The sequence below is a fragment of the Colias croceus genome, chromosome 6 (genome assembly GCF_905220415.1).
Source record: "Colias croceus chromosome 6, ilColCroc2.1".
Lineage (NCBI taxonomy): Eukaryota > Metazoa > Arthropoda > Insecta > Lepidoptera > Pieridae > Colias > Colias croceus.
Genome location: NC_059542.1, coordinates 2,829,959 through 2,846,281, shown reverse-complemented (window position 1 = coordinate 2,846,281; position 16,323 = coordinate 2,829,959). Strand labels below are relative to the sequence as shown.

General features: G+C 38.1%; 1 protein-coding gene across 1 annotated transcript in view; it reads left to right on the top strand.

Moving 5' to 3' along the window:
- The window catches only part of LOC123692826 (protocadherin-like wing polarity protein stan), a 136,570-nt gene that overhangs the window by 110,968 nt on the left and 9,279 nt on the right, over positions 1-16,323 (top strand). The window contains exons 20-43 of the mRNA XM_045637624.1: positions 177-332; positions 671-845; positions 994-1,119; positions 1,458-1,695; positions 2,035-2,251; positions 2,538-2,680; positions 2,898-3,032; positions 3,425-3,579; positions 3,885-4,051; positions 4,373-4,645; positions 4,847-4,960; positions 5,506-5,680; positions 10,909-11,051; positions 11,242-11,425; positions 12,012-12,104; positions 12,180-12,289; positions 12,375-12,584; positions 12,799-12,985; positions 13,253-13,555; positions 13,917-14,153; positions 14,255-14,693; positions 14,776-14,917; positions 15,047-15,268; positions 15,839-16,059. Of these exons, the coding sequence (XP_045493580.1) occupies positions 177-332; positions 671-845; positions 994-1,119; positions 1,458-1,695; positions 2,035-2,251; positions 2,538-2,680; positions 2,898-3,032; positions 3,425-3,579; positions 3,885-4,051; positions 4,373-4,645; positions 4,847-4,960; positions 5,506-5,680; positions 10,909-11,051; positions 11,242-11,425; positions 12,012-12,104; positions 12,180-12,289; positions 12,375-12,584; positions 12,799-12,985; positions 13,253-13,555; positions 13,917-14,153; positions 14,255-14,693; positions 14,776-14,917; positions 15,047-15,268; positions 15,839-16,059 (4,565 nt within the window). The remainder of the gene's footprint in view (positions 1-176; positions 333-670; positions 846-993; positions 1,120-1,457; positions 1,696-2,034; positions 2,252-2,537; positions 2,681-2,897; positions 3,033-3,424; positions 3,580-3,884; positions 4,052-4,372; positions 4,646-4,846; positions 4,961-5,505; positions 5,681-10,908; positions 11,052-11,241; positions 11,426-12,011; positions 12,105-12,179; positions 12,290-12,374; positions 12,585-12,798; positions 12,986-13,252; positions 13,556-13,916; positions 14,154-14,254; positions 14,694-14,775; positions 14,918-15,046; positions 15,269-15,838; positions 16,060-16,323) is intronic.

Sequence of the window (16,323 nt, the reverse complement as noted above, 5' to 3'; positions counted from 1 at the left end):
GTTTCGTTTCTACAACATAAGTGTGTGCGAATTTATCAGTTTAATAAATTACACGACTAACACAAATTATACACAACCAGTAACAAAAAATGTCACCCCCGAGTGCATTGTAAATCCCACTCTATTTCAATATAATAAGGTTGAATTTACTTTATTTGTTACAATTACTCCCCCAGGACGACACAGACGTATCCGGCAACATTCTGAACGTATCCTTCTCAGCGCGTCGTAGTGCGGGTGAATCGGAAAAAGATCCCTTCTACTCGCCTACGCACTTGCGCGAGCGAGTTTACTTGCACCGCACTACACTAGCTAGACTTGCTACTGTACAGGTTTGTTTATTATTTAAATCTATTTTCTCTTTTCATATTCCTTTCGAATGATCTTTCTTTCTATCTTCTTTCTTTTAATTGTCACTGTCAATTATAATCGAATTTAAGTGCAAATAATACCTACCTAAATTAATGACGCTCTTTAATTGTATTTAATTATCAGTCAAATAAAAATGTATTTTAATTTTGTTTTTATGGTCAAGCTCTCTTTAATATGTACTGGAACAATTCTCTCATGTATAAATTGATGTTTGTTTCAATACAGTTGACCAGTTGGGGTTGTTTAAATAAAACTAACCAAAGTGAAAATGAGATTCAAATATCCAAATTTTATACAGGTACTTCCATTCGATGACAACGTATGTGTCCACGAACCTTGCCTCAACTTCCAAGAGTGTCTCACTGTACTCAAGTTTGGAAACGCTTCTGGCTTTATAAACAGCGATTCAGTTTTATTCAGACCTATTTATCCTGTGACGACATTCACTTGTCAGTGCCCTAAAGGATTTACAGGTAAGCGTCTCTACTTTCACATTATATAGAGTCCAATATTTCTTTGAATAAAAGTGATCTCTTATTGTGCCAAAATATCTGATAATAAGAAATGTAATATTCAGAATAAGGTACATTTTATTCTTAAAAATATATTAATTTTGTTTAGGTTCCCGGGAACACTACATGTGCGACACTGAAGTAGATCTATGCTATTCATCTCCATGCGTGAACAACGGGACTTGTATCAGACGAGAGGGAGGATATACTTGCGTCTGCCCTGCTGGATTTACAGGTTTGTTACTGCTATAGATACTTCTTATAATTTAGGAAATTGTATTCCTAAAGTTTATCAAAATAATCAGGCAAATCATTATTCTAATTTTAATGTCATTACTATCAATATTATCACTATTGTTTTTGTATGAAGTAATGTTATTTTAACCATTAATATCATTATCTTCACTACTAGTATTTATGTCAATCATGAATTATTATTTTACCAATATCATTACTATCAGCGATGTTATTACCATCAATGCCATTACAATCAATTTCATTTCCACCACCAATGCTATCCAAATATATCAATGACGTCACAGCCGTAATACAATAACAATTATACGTTCCCAGGCGAGAACTGCGAGACGATCTTAACAAAAGCTACTTGCGATCTCAACGACGGGTCACTTTGCCGTAGTGGGTCACAATGCGTGGCTCGGCGTGAAGGCGGTATCTTGTGCCAGGGCTGCTCTATTGATGAGCTTTATACTACGCCCATGTGTGAGCTTAGTGCTAGGAGCTTCCCGCCAACTTCATTCTTGACATTCCCGGGCATTAAAAAGCGGCATCGGTTCCATTTGAAGTTGAGGTGAGTAGATAAGAAAGATGACCCGCTTTGCAGGGTGTGAAGTGGCGCAAGAGCGGCCGTAGTTCAGTAATGTAAACTGACATTTTTTCATAACATGTTCTATTCATTATTAGGGATTGTAAGGCCAAAAATCGCACTTATTTTTTTTCCTATCGACCTAAGAATTTTTTTTTTGTTTTTTCCTATCACGCATAAAAAGAATTAGAATAAGACAATCAAAAATAACAGTCGTAAATTTCTGTCTTTGCATGCTTGTATCTACGTATGTTATCAATACATAAACAAATTAATGAGACACGCCTCTTTGTTTCAAATATAAATCATCACATCACCTTCCAGATTCGCAACCCAATCCACGTCCGGTCTCCTCTTGTACAACGGGCGATACAACGAGCGGCACGACTTCATCGCGCTAGAAGTAGTATCGAGTGTGGGTCGCGGGGGAACCGGGCTGCGGTTCAGTTTCGCGTTAGGAGGAGCAAGGGCAGAGGTCACTGTGGAGGGGAACGTGGCTGATGGAGAATGGCATAGTGTGCAAGTGGATTATTATAACCGGGTGAGTTACATATAATTGCGTTTAGGGTAGAGAAGAAACTGGGGAGCATATTGTTACAGGCATGTATTAGGTACGCGTAAGTTAATTGGGATGAGAAGTGGCAAAATGTGTTATTGATTAAGACTAACAAGATGCACACATTCATCACTTTATTCGTCTTGTTAAAGGTGCAAATGTGCCTGTGAACCATTTATTATTATATCAGTTGGCAACCCATTGGAGATATAATATTATGTTGAACGAGATAATTATTAATTGGATTTAATTTATGTATTTTTGTTTACAGACAGCAACAATGATCCTAGATGATTGTGATAAAGCGTTATCATTGGCTGGAGCAGCGGAATTCGGTGTCAAGTATGCATGCGCAAACTTTACTAGAAAAATATTGCCACCTCGCTGCGATATTCCTACCGAAACTTGCCACAGGTAAAGATTTTCTACATATATATTTGTTGCAGTATAATGTAGGTACTTAAAAATTAAAAATCTCAAACAACATAGTTTAAGATTTTTAGTCTTGAAATTTTTTCAAAATTATATTTTTTCAAATCCCTGTTTTTACTCTCAAAACCATTAAAAAGTCTACTATTACTCAAGTTACAGACATTGAAATAGAAAATAAACTGTGCAGTGCTATCCACAGGTTCCTGGACCTCACTGGCCCGCTTCAGATCGGCGGCTTGCCGAACATACCGTCCAGTTTCCAAGTCAAGAATAAGGATTTTGTTGGATGCATCGCGGACCTGTATATTGACCACAAGTTTATCGATCTAAACAGGTAAATTTACTGAACTATATAGAATGGAAAAAATTCATAATTCTTAACTTTAAGACATCCCACTTTTGATATATTGCTCGATTTCTAGATTTATGATAGGATTAAATTACTCATTACAATAAAGAAATACTTGTTTGTAACAGTAATTTACGGGTTTACAATGTTGCTCATCGTATTTTCAAACATCTCTTATTTTACTATCTTATAAAATTATCACACCTTTGTTTATTTCGATCATAGGTGAACTTTTTGCCCCGTACAAGTATTGTGTCATTTAATTACCCCTGCTACGCTACACCTCTAGGCTACACTGCCTACACCAAGAAAATAATATGATGTGCGTATTCGAAGCGCGATTCAGAGCAATGTGCTACACTATTTTACGTCCGTAGCTACGTAGCAGACAACGGCACGGTAGCGGGCTGCCCGCAGAAGCGCTCGCAGTGCAGCAGCGCGCCGTGCTACAACGGCGCCGCGTGCCGCGACCTGTGGGACACGTTCCTGTGCGACTGTGCTGAGGGCTACACGGGCAAGGACTGCGCCGAGTGTGAGTGTGGCTAGTGTACAACGGCACGGTAGTAGTGCCCGCAGAAACGCTCGCAGTGCAATAACTAACTAACAAACTATTGAGCTTTTTTGTAAGGTTGTGAAGTACAAAATTGATCACTTTCATTGAACTTCCCAGATAATTTGAAAATGATTTTTGGACAATTTAACGTTTAGTGTCCAAAAATTCGGAGAACTACATTTTCTTGGTTATTTCAGCGAAAAAAATTTCAGAAAAATGAGCAAACTTCCCAAACACTATGTACTTTGAATTTCGACACCATTCAAACCCCCTCTCCCCTTCAGCCACCGCACCACCTTGGCGGTTCAGCGGCGACGGTTCCCTCTCATTCAACCCGCTGCTCCGCCCCATACAACTGCCGTGGCTCAACGCGCTGTCCGTGCGCACGCGGCAACGAGACGCCTTCCTTATGTCCGTGCAAGTTGGACAGAACAGCTCTGTGTTGCTCACTGTGAGTATTACATGATACTAATATTTGGGAAAAGGATAATAAGAAAACAATAATGGAATAAAATGATTGTACAGTGATCTGTAAAATGTTCAGATAATCGAAATAAAAGACTTCTCGAATATAATTGATTTTACATTTTGAGGACAGAGACTGGATATTTTAGTATTCAGCAGTCATCTAAATCAAAATGCATCGAGATTATATTTTCAATGTTTTTGTCTTGTACCTTGCCGATCTTTCTATGTGAAACTTATTCCTTAATAGTTCAACTTTACGATGTCTTTCCGATCAACAGTGCTCTAGATGATTTCCTTATTCTAGCTAAAATCCGGACTTCTCCACTACGCCTACAATGGAGAAACCATGTTCCTACCATCCACCACGTTAGCTGATGGCGAATGGCATCGCATAGAAATCAAATGGCTCGGTACTGATATATCAGTTACCATCGACTATGGACTCAGAAACGCGTTGCTGCCGATGCTTGCCAATAAGATACAAGGACAGTATATTGGCAAGATACTCATCGGTGGACCAGATACTACAGCTGGGATTTTGTCATCGGATGTGGGATATTTTGAAGGATGTATTCAGGTAATATATTTCAACATACCAAAAACTGGTAAAATTCAAAAATTCATTAAACATTATTCAAACTTTTAGACCATATCTCAAAATATATAGCATACCTACTCATATTTGCCAATTATACTCAAACCTATGTCAGAACTATCTTGTTCTTGCTAAGTTAACACTATGTTATCTTTAGTGATTATAATGTTTTTAACTTTTTAGGATGTTCGTGTGGGCACAGCACAGTCATTGCTGAATAGACCAACAGTGAGAGAAAATGTCAGAGACGGTTGTCAATCTAGATCAGATTGCATGCTGTCTATATGTCCACCTTATGTAAGTATTGAATAGAATTATTTTGTTACCCTCTTTCTATTTCTCCTATTGAATTTGACCCTTAATCATTGCTTCTACCTCTTCATGTGGATAACTAACTTTTATAAAAAAAAAGAAATGATTTCACGAATTGTTTTAGTTGTATACGTTTCTTTCTTATTTGGATTAAAAATAAATACTCGTTCTCTTCTTGAAATTAACAGTTTATCTTACTATATCATTGTCTCTTTAACTGGAATCAATATGAATTTAAACGTGTATATTTATTGATGGGTTGAGGGCGAAAAATAAATGTTAAATGATGATTAAGGGGATTTATTCAGCGACAAGCGAGTACTTAAGGCTTACAAGATGCGAATGGACGATTGAGTCATATTGACATCTGTCAAGCTCGACAATTATTTTTTGATTTGAAAGAAAGAAAGAAGAAAGAAAGATCATTTATTTGACTCCACAATATTAACAAACACAATGAACACACAATACAATAATTAAAATTAAAACGTTCCAATATTTGTTTGACATATTCTACTGAACACTTCCAGAGCAAATGCATATCCACCTGGGACAGCACAGAATGCGAGTGCGAGCGCGGCCGCGTGGGCCCGCAGTGCGTCGCCGCGTGCGAGCTGCGCCCGTGCGGCGACCACGCCACTTGCGTGCCTGATGATTCACCGCGTGGGTACACGTGTAGCTGCCATGTAGGGTATACTATGAGCGGTGAGTATGTGGGCAGTAAATGTTGTTTAGATTGTGTAGTGATGTTGTTATTTGAATGAAAGTTTGTTTTTAAAGTGAAACTTTTTTAGTAAAATTTAATTAATAATTTTAAAGGTCGCGTCACCGCATTACCGTCACGTCATGGAGTAAGGCGATGATTTTGGTATCTTTGAATCTTGGCAAAGAAGTTTCACTTCTGACACGTGTGCTCGGCACACACGCTCTTTTTTTGTAAAAATATTTGTATTCAGGTTTCTTTTCTAAATCTGTGACTGTGTTTTAAAAAAAAGGGACAATGTTATTTCAATTGGCACGTTTTTAATTTCTTTTAATTTTTTTCACTTTATTTGTGTATTTATTTATTTATTTATTTATTTAAGTTACACCACATCATACATTATATAAAGTTTTATAAAAATATATATTGAACATATTATTATCTAAAATATATGACAATAACGGTGTACATAAATTCAGCTATGACATAACTTATACAATAACATACTCTAAAACATGGTTTAAAAAAGAAAAAGTCACATGAAACATGGTGCGTTGTTTTAAAATGTTGAAACAGGTTAATAATAATAGTAAGACAAAAAAAATATATATATATAAAATAAGACACTATTTCTTAATACTGTGGGTACGTAAATAATTGAAAACAATTCTTTTAAATTGGGATAGCCGGCTACCGAATACATCAAGACCCGTGATGGTACTGTTAAGTTTGTTGTATTCCTTAAGAATTCGAATGAGAGGAGCCTGTGCACCCAAATTAGTTTTGACAAGAGGAATATGGAAGATTCTGTTTATTCGTGTCCTTGGAAATGAATGAGGCACTTGAATACTAATAAGTTTCAAAATATCTTTGCATTGAATATGTCCATTTAATAGCTTATGCAGAAACAAGACATCAGTAAAACATCTTCGATTATGTAAAGATATCATGTTGAATTTGTTAAGACGCTGTTTGTATGGCTGTCTATGAGAGAAACCACTACTTATAAACGCTAGGTGCCTTGTAAAGGTTCTTTGAATACTCTCAATGCGTTGTGAGTGAACTGTATAAAATGGATTCCATATAAGGCTACCATATTCGAGATGACTGCGCACTAGGGCGTTATACAAAATTGTTTTAGTTTTTACACCAAAGCAACCCGTGTTTCGCTTGAGAAATCCTAACATCTGGGCAGCTTTAGTGACTGATTTGTTAATTTGAGAAATAAATGTTAACTTTTTATCGATGGTCAAACCGAGATCGCGAATTTCGCTAACTTCTTTTAATGGTGCGCCGTCAAGCTCGTACATGGCAGCAAGTGGTTTTTTCTTCCTGGTATACCTTATATGGAAACACTTAGATGCATTGAGAGTCATACCATTTACAAGACACCACTCTTTAATTTTATTGAGATCGTTTTGAACAAGAATGGTGTCAGAAGGTGAGTTTACAGTTTTGTAGATTTTTAAATCATCAGCAAACATGGACACATTACAGTTTTTTATATGGTTATTTATATCGTTCACGAATATGAGAAAAAGCAGGGGTCCTAGGTGAGAGCCCTGAGGTACACCGGTTTGCGCAACGTAAGATGGAGAGGAAGAGTTACCGACAGCTACCGACTGTGGCCGATTATGAAGATACGATTCTAGCCATTTCAGTAAGGGTTCTCCTATCCCGTAATTCACGAGTTTCTGAAGAAGTAGAGTGTGGTTGACTTTATCAAAGGCGTTGCTAAAGTCGGTATATATTGCATCGACCTCACGTCCCTGGTCCAATTCCAGACAAATCTCAGTTACAAAAGGAATTAGATTAGTTTGAGTTGAGTGACCCCTCCGGAAGCCATGCTGACTATCTGAAATAAAATTGTCAATATTTTTGGAGATCATGGGATATATAACGGATTCGAAGAGCTTTGAAAAACAAGATAAGATACATATCGGGCGGTAGTTCTTTACATCCATGATATCCCCTTTTTTATAAACGGGTATTACACGAGACTTTTTCCATTCTTCGGGGAAAACTCCATCTTTGAGCGATTTATTAAAAATAATAGTTAGAGGTAATGTTATTCCAGATCTACATCGCTTTATAAAAAGTGGAGGAATGGAGTCAGGCCCAGCTCCCTTATTTATGTCCAGCTTCTGTATTTTTTTCGATATATCAAGCTCAGATAATTTTATAGATGTCACAAATTGATCACTACCTTCTTGAAGCGATATTTTATTCATATCAAGGGATTGTTGGCATGAGTAAATAGAAGAGAAGTGTCTCGAGAATAGATTAGCGATTTCAGGTTCAGAATGCACCGCGTAGTCATCCAATTTCATACAAGAAGGAAGCTGCGAATGGCCACCTCTTTTGTGTTTAATAAAACTCCAAAAACGTTTAGGGTTTTCATTAATATTTGATTCAATGTTCTTTTTGTAATTAGTGTAACAATCATCGTACTGTTTGTGACATCGCTTCCTAATAAGTTTGTACTCTATCTCATCACGTGGATTTCTATATATACGATATCGTCTGTGAATCTTATCCTTTTCGCGAAGTGATTTTATGAGAATTGAACTAAACCATATCGGGTATTTTGATTTAGTGTAGGACGTTTTAGGTACAAATCTGCTTATTATAATGTTCAGGATATCATAAAACTCAGATACCATACTATTAACATTTTCAAAGACACAAAGCTTTTGGGCCCAATCAATACTCCGAAGCTCTTTCAATATGGCAGTGTAGTCGGCTTTGTAAAAATTCAATTTGGGGGCACCTCTCGTTCGTAAAAAGGACAAATTAGGAAACTGAATATTTAATAATAAACTAGGATGGTTAGGGTAACTTTTGCTTAATGATTCGGGAGCAGCCATTACATTGATATGAGATAAATTGCTTAAAATTATATCCAAGAAACGGTTATCGCTATTACTGACACAGTTATATTGTTTTAAGTTATTAATAGACATGAAATCAATCAAGGCATGACCTAAATTATTATTGTAATTAAAGGGTGTCATAAAGGTGTCGTTACTGAGCAACCTCCAATCAATAAATCCTAGATTAAAATCGCCAAGAATTATTAAGTCGTCACTCAGATTTGCCGCTCTATCAATATTGTCTAAGAAACTTTTAAGTGTCTCAGTTTTGACTGGAGGAGGCATATAAACAACACAGATAGAAAGCTTTTTTACTATCTGACCAACATTGAAGTGTATGGTGACCCATAAATCCTCAACATCTGATTCCCAAGACTGAATTCGATACGATGAAAATTCATGAGATACAGCCAACAACACCCCACCGCCATCCAATTTAGTATTACTAGAGCTGGCACGGTCCCTACGATATACGGCGTATCTGCTGTCAAATAGTTCGCTATTTGATATACCAGAGTTCAACCAAGTTTCAGTAAGAGCGACCACCTTATAGTCAGACGTAGACAAGTTCTTTTGGAAATTAACAGTTTTAGTTCGTAGGCCCTGCACATTTTGGTAATACAAGTCGATCATAATAACTCAAAGTACCCACAGATTTTTGGAAAAAAGAATAAAACCTTAATATAAAATTAAAAACTAAGTATGTAGCTTAGATTAGCTTATTTAAAGTGTCTTTATTTCTGATAAGCAAGGCTTGGCAGTTTTCATTTTTTCTTACGAAAATGCGCCCATTACGAATCCAGACAAACTTATAATGAGCTTCTTTTACTTTGGCACGGGCAGCTGCGTATAGGGTATTATTTTCTGGAGTCAGATGTTCAGCAACAAATATTGGTTTTTTTGTTCCCCCTATACCAATGTGGTGTGAGTTTAATTTATCATTGGAATTCTTTTTGTCCAAACTTACTCACAGCAGCCAGAACAACGTCGCGTAATCGCGGACTTCGAAGCTTAGCAACCACAGCACGCGGTCTATTACTGTCATTAGATACCTTTGCAACCCTGGTCACGTGCTGTATATCTTCTTGAGTTAGGGGAGTATCTATCACTTTAGCTATTTGAAGGACAGTTTCAAATAAGTTCTCAGACCGGTGCTCAGGGATTCCGCTAATCAGAATGTTATTCTCCCTCATGTGTAGTTCAACGGATCCGAGTCTATTCGACAAGTTAGTAATAGTGGACTTTAATATGTCGTTGTCCTTCTTCAGATTTTCAATAACAGATGTTTTTTCTTCTAGAGAGGATTTCAAAACTTCGAACTGCTGGTTTAGAAAGGTGATCGTGTCCTGAAATCCAGTAATCTTTTCAAGAAGGTTGTTTAGCTCTGACGTGACCAGTCTTTTTATTGTTACAGTAAGAGCAGATGATAATTCTTGTTGCAGAATGTCTCGTAGCCTTTCTTCGGTGACAAAGGAATCCTGTTTATTAGGTTGTGGGGGTTGGTAGGTGGGCTTCATGCGCTGTGTCACACCATCGATGAACATAGATTCACTTTCGGGGCTAGTCTCATGGGAGCTTAAATCGCGGCAGCTGCTTTCGGAATCCATACTTGAAGCTTTCGTGTTACCAACAATTATCGGCTGTTTACCTGAGCAAGTTAGACATTTAAATGAGGCCCTTTGCCTTGTGGCCATTTCTACAAACCGCTTGCGAGGTATATTAGCACAGTCAAGGTCATATTTTAGTTTGCAGACATGGCAACACAAATAATCTTTTTTTGGTAACTCCTTACGACAGCCAGCACATGAATTTGATGGTGCCATACTTTTTTTTTTTTCTTTTTTTCTTCTCTCTCCCTTCCTCCTCCCTACTCTTGCAAAATTTATGAGTGAGAAAAAAAAAAAAATTAAAAAAAAAAAAATTCTTTTCGATACGCTGGGATTTGAACTTGCAACTCTCGAGGCGTCGATTTAAGCCCAATGGTTAACTCAATATGCTAAGAGATCATTGACGTTTGTGTCGAATAAATGCTATGTATTTTTCTTGTTCTTAACAATTGTACAAATGAAGGACTATTTCAAGGTTAAATTTAACGTTGGGAACAACGAATTCACAAAAACATAGAATTCACACCTTCTTTTTGATTACTTTAGCACTTCACTTCGTTATCAGTATAAATATGGACTAATGGGATAATTTAAGACTATACTTTGTTCCAATTCACATCGATATTCAAAACTAAGTTAACTTTCCTACGGGATGACACAGCAACTTGCAAACATTCACACACTGCTATTAGGCCTTACTTATCACATTTAGCACAACATATTTGGGACATACATAACATATTTCAACAGAGGGTGAATGTATAGAAGAGCACACGCAAGCGCAGTGCCCGGGTGGGTGGTGGGGCGCGCGCACTTGCGGTCCGTGCGACTGCGACGCTGCGCGCGGCTTGCATCCGTACTGCGCGCAGGACACTGGCCTCTGCCATTGCAAGGTATACACTTTACGAGAAGCTCGTAAACGGTGCAGTACTCAAGATACAGTATACTGTTTAAAGGTCACTGTGCACTTGATACTGCAAATATCGAAAACAATTTATAAAACATAAGAATTATTTTTTTAAAACTGTCCAATTTAAAATCTCTGATATTTATAAATCTTTAAGATACCTTTTTTTTACCCAGGACAACCACTACCGGCCCGAAGGCTCGTCCGCGTGCATCCCGTGCCAGTGCTACGCAGCGGGCTCAGCGAACAGCTCGTGCGGCGCGCGCGGGCAGTGCGCGTGCCGCCGCGGGGTCATCGGCCGCGCGTGCGACTCGTGCGATAATGTGTACGCGGAGGTCACGCCCAATGCGGGCTGTATGGGTGAGTAAATGTGTGTGTGACGTCACGGCAAATGCGGGCTGTATGGATGAGTAAATGTGTGTGTGACGTCACGTGTAACAGCAAATGCGGGTTGTATGGGTGAGTAAAGGTGTGTGTGACGTCACGTGTAACGCCCAATGCGGGCTGTATGGGTGAGTAGATGTGTGTGTGACGTCACGTGTAACGCCCAATGCGGGCTGTATGGGTGAGTAGATGTGTGTGTGACGTCACGTGTAACGCCCAATGCGGGCTGTATGGGTGAGTAGATGTGTGTGTGACGTCACGTGTAACGCCCAATGCGGGCTGTATGGGTGAATAGATGTGTGTGTGACGTCACGTGTAACGCCCAATGCGGGCTGTATGGGTGAGTAGATGTGTGTGTGACGTCACGTGTAACGCCCAATGCGGGCTGTATGGGTGAGTAGATGTGTGTCATGACGTGACAAGAATGCAAATGTGTTCGCTGACATCACATTATATCACATCTAGAATTTCCTACTCTTTTTGGAAGGAAATCATCGTATCGTCAATCGTTAACCTCACTCAATCTTGAATTGCATTACTAATTCATAAAATACCTTTGCAGTTGTGTATGATGGATGCCCAAAATCCTTTGCGGCTGGAGTATGGTGGCCACGAACTAAATTTGGGATAGAAGCCATCACAGACTGTCCACCAGGTAATATTCGTAATTATTAAAACAATTTCTTAATGATTTTCAATGAATTGCATAATCAATTTCTTTGTTATTCAGGGTCCAGTGGAAAAGCAACAAGAATGTGCGATGAAAGCCAAGTAATACCATGGCAAGAACCAGATACGTTTAATTGTACCACATCTACGTTCTATCAGTTACGAAAACAGGTTAGTTATTTTAACTCCCCTTTTCACATTGATAATTTATTATAGCTTGAACGAACTTCGTTACAATTTCCAATACTAATTTCAGCTGCACAAAATAGAGACAGGAGAACTAACAATGAACACATTTGTCGGAGTACGTCTAGCTGAAGATTTATCTAGTGCGTGTGCAAACACAGAACGCTTGTACGGTGCAGATATTCTGGTCACTGAAGGGATACTACTAGAACTGATACAGTATGAGTTGCGACAAGCTGGATTGAACCTTACTCACAGTCAGGATAAGGACTATGTTCGGGTGAGTTGTGAAGATACTTTTAATATAGGAATTAGATAAGACTTATGTTAAGTTTGCATGCGCAAAGCAGAACGCTTGTAAGGTTAAGCCTACTCCATCTTTTATGCCATATAAATAGAGCTGCAACGCAAGGAGTAAATATTTACATATATTTCAGCATTCTTATGTACTACTTTAATAAAAATCTTAATCCATTATTCATTCGCCCACACAGAATATAATAACATCATCGAACACGATCCTAAACTCGCAATACCAAAGGGAATGGCGCCGCATCAGTGAGCTAACTGGTCGGGGTTCTGAACATTTAATGCAACAGTTCGATAAGTACATCTCAGTACTTGCTGAGAGTCAGCACGATACGTATACTAATCCGTTTGAAATCGTTACCAGTGATATGGGTAAGTGTTGTTAATAATAGTCCAAATTGTGCCTAATCTAAAATATGTCTCAATGTTTCATCTTCACAATCTTTGGATTGCCTTATTGTGATATTCTTACCATTGACGATAAATAAATTGTTCTGCAGCTCTTTTCAACATTAAAATTACTTTTTAAAGAACCTTAAACAATAAGTTTTCGTCATCTCCTGCTTAATAAAAAGGATTAAAAAAAAATATTTTTTCTAATGTAAATGATGAGCTTCTATGCTTATTGACATCTTCCAGTAATCGGCGTGGACATAGTAACAGCGGAATCCATATACGGCTTCGAGCCAACCCAACTAAGCCGTTTCAATATCGACTCGTACACAACAGAGCGAGTAGTTCTACCCGACACATCATCCTTCATACACTCTCCCATACAAACTACTGGATATTATGGAATTAACAAATCCAAAAGCAAGAAACCGTCCAGTCCCACCGTTTCGTTCCCAAAGTATAATAATTACGTGAAGAGTAAAAACAAGTTCGATAAGTATTCGAGAGTTCTGCTGCCTTTGGATTTGATTGGGATAAATAATGTTCAAGGTAAGACTATTGAAAATATTTACACGGAAGTTTTTTGTGAGACGTGCCATATTTTGCTTGGTATAAGATTATCCTATCAGCATTATCAGTGAACTCTTATCTGAACTGTATAAGATTTAATTTGACAGTATCGAATTCTATATACATGATAAAAAAGATAATATTTTCAAAGACAAATCAATGAACTATTGAAATTTCATTAACTAGCTTTATGCTGCGAGTTCATTCGCGTGGTAAACTAGAAATTTATCTCTGTACAAAATGACTTCCTCCTTAGTAACTTAACACACCTAAATCGTGAAATTGGTTAAAAAATAAATAGAATTACCTATAAAAAATACAAATTTCAATATTTTCACAGATAACTTAGAGACAATGTACGAATCCCGCGCAGTATTTTCCTACCTCCAATACTCAAGGAACACATCACAGTTAATGCCGTTGCGTATGGATGAATCCGTCAGTAGACGATGGGGAGTTAATATCACCATAGGGTCTCCTATTCTACAAGTTTCTTTATTTGTACCTGAATACGTTTGGATAAAAGAGTCCAAGGAAGTAGAGGATACTTCTGATAATAATGTAGAAGATATGGATGGTAAGTTATGCAGATTTAAAGGTTTTTTTTTTAATTTTATTAAAAAAAACAAATCCTTTCTTGCAAGATAATTTACAAATATTTTTTTTTCTTTCACACAGGAATAACATATGTCAACAAAGGTCATCCACATCCCACCCAAGTTAACAATCATAATAGCAATAGCAACAAAAATCCTTGGGGATCTACTGATGAAAATGGCAATCAAGACAACCACGGCCCAGTAGTTATTCAACCAGCTTTCAAAAAACAAGAAAAATCGTCCTACACAGACGATAATTTGCAAGAAAACGAATCCACATTTATGGCAGAGAAACTAGAAAGCCAACCTCAAGCAATGGCGTTAACTATAGATCAAAATGATGTTAAAAACAAAGATAGCAATATAACCAAAGATACCGATAAAAAGTTAGTGTATAAAAGTCTGAACGGAATAAGACTGAAGAAGCCAATAAGGTTGCAAATGTGGTTAGATATAAATAGAGAAACGTTCGGCTCGAGAACGAATCCGCAATGTGTTCATTGGTCAACTCTACGAGGGTAAGGATTTTTACACACTAAATTGATTAAGAGATTAAAAAGATAAAAAGTATATTGTTCTACTTCAAATTCTGTCTTTCAGGACGGGCGAATGGTCTCGTGTTGGATGTCACACAGAGATAGACTACAACTGGTCTCCATATTCTAATGATCCGCTTCTTATCAACTGTACATGCAACCACCTCTCTACCTTTGCTGTTTTGGTCGACGAAGTTGATATAGAGGTATGTTTCTGCTATTTTCATACTAATATGGGAATCTATTTTACCTTTTTTATTGTAACTTTTAAATAACAATTAATTTCATAAAATATAGACTTCTATATTGTATTAATCTATTTCATTATTTTCCAGTTCATTCCAGAACCATCTCTTCTAGAATCAGTGACGTCATACACAGGGTTCAGTATATCGCTCCCACTACTGCTTTGCACGTGGGCGGCGTTGTCGCTTATGCGTGGCGGTGCGGCAACAGTGTCCAACTCTATACATAAACATTTGATATTCTGCGTGTTTATGGCGGAGTTGTTGTACCTTATAGCGTTAAAAGCAAGGAATACATTGGTACAGAACGAGGTGAGATTGTATTTTATAAACAAGTTTATGAATGTTAACCTTTAAGTCTACCTAAAATAAATATTTCAAAATTTGACTAATTCCTTTGTTTCAAAATCTCATCCTTGCGACAAATAAACATGGAAATGAATCTAAAAACGTTCGTCACTTGAAGATGTATTTAAAAAAACGACGTGTGGCACTCGGGGACTGCCGCGGTATAGCTATTGCTCCCCACACCTCCCCCCTCGGAGGTTTTTTCGTTACGGAATTTCTCGATTCGGTCCCCGCGCTCAAGGCCCGCGATAGAAGCTATGCAATAGCATAAAAATATTTCAAATACTTAAACCATTTCATCGAATGTAACGTAATAACATTCCAATATTTCGGCATTATAAAGGTACATTTCACAACCATGAAGCCTATGCGCTTGCGCATTTCCAATGGGTGTTTCACGCCGTGATAGGTGCCGTTTCTCAACACTATGGGGCACACCTTACAACACCAACAATACAAAACAATTACCAACAATCAAAACATTTACATATACACCTTATAATTATCAACAATCAAAACTTTTTCCGTCCGCAGTTCCTCTGCAAGGTAACAGCGATGTCGCTCCACTACTGGTGGGTGTCCGCGCTGGGCTGGGCCGCGTGCGACGCGTGGCAGGTGCGGCGGCTAGTGCGCGAGGTGCGCGACGTGAACCACGGGCCGCTCGCGCCGCACCTCGCGGCCGCGTATGCCGCGCCGGCCGTCGCGCTGGCGCTGGCTGCGGCGCACCACCAGCACCAGTATGGGAACGCGCTCTTGTAAGTACCACGGAAATCTTAAGAGTAACAAACACACATACACACACATCCTCACAAACTTTCGCATTTATATTACAGTACGCGTCAAGTAAAAAGAACGCTGACGGATGGCTGCGCATTGGCGATTTATCGGTCTATTTGGTGTTATGAGGTGGTATAAGATTAACAAATAGGTAGTTGCGAAACCACGATTCGTGAGCCTAGTTCAAAAATAAAATAATCGGCACATAGCTTTCGTGCAAAACTCAATCCATGTGCAAACAC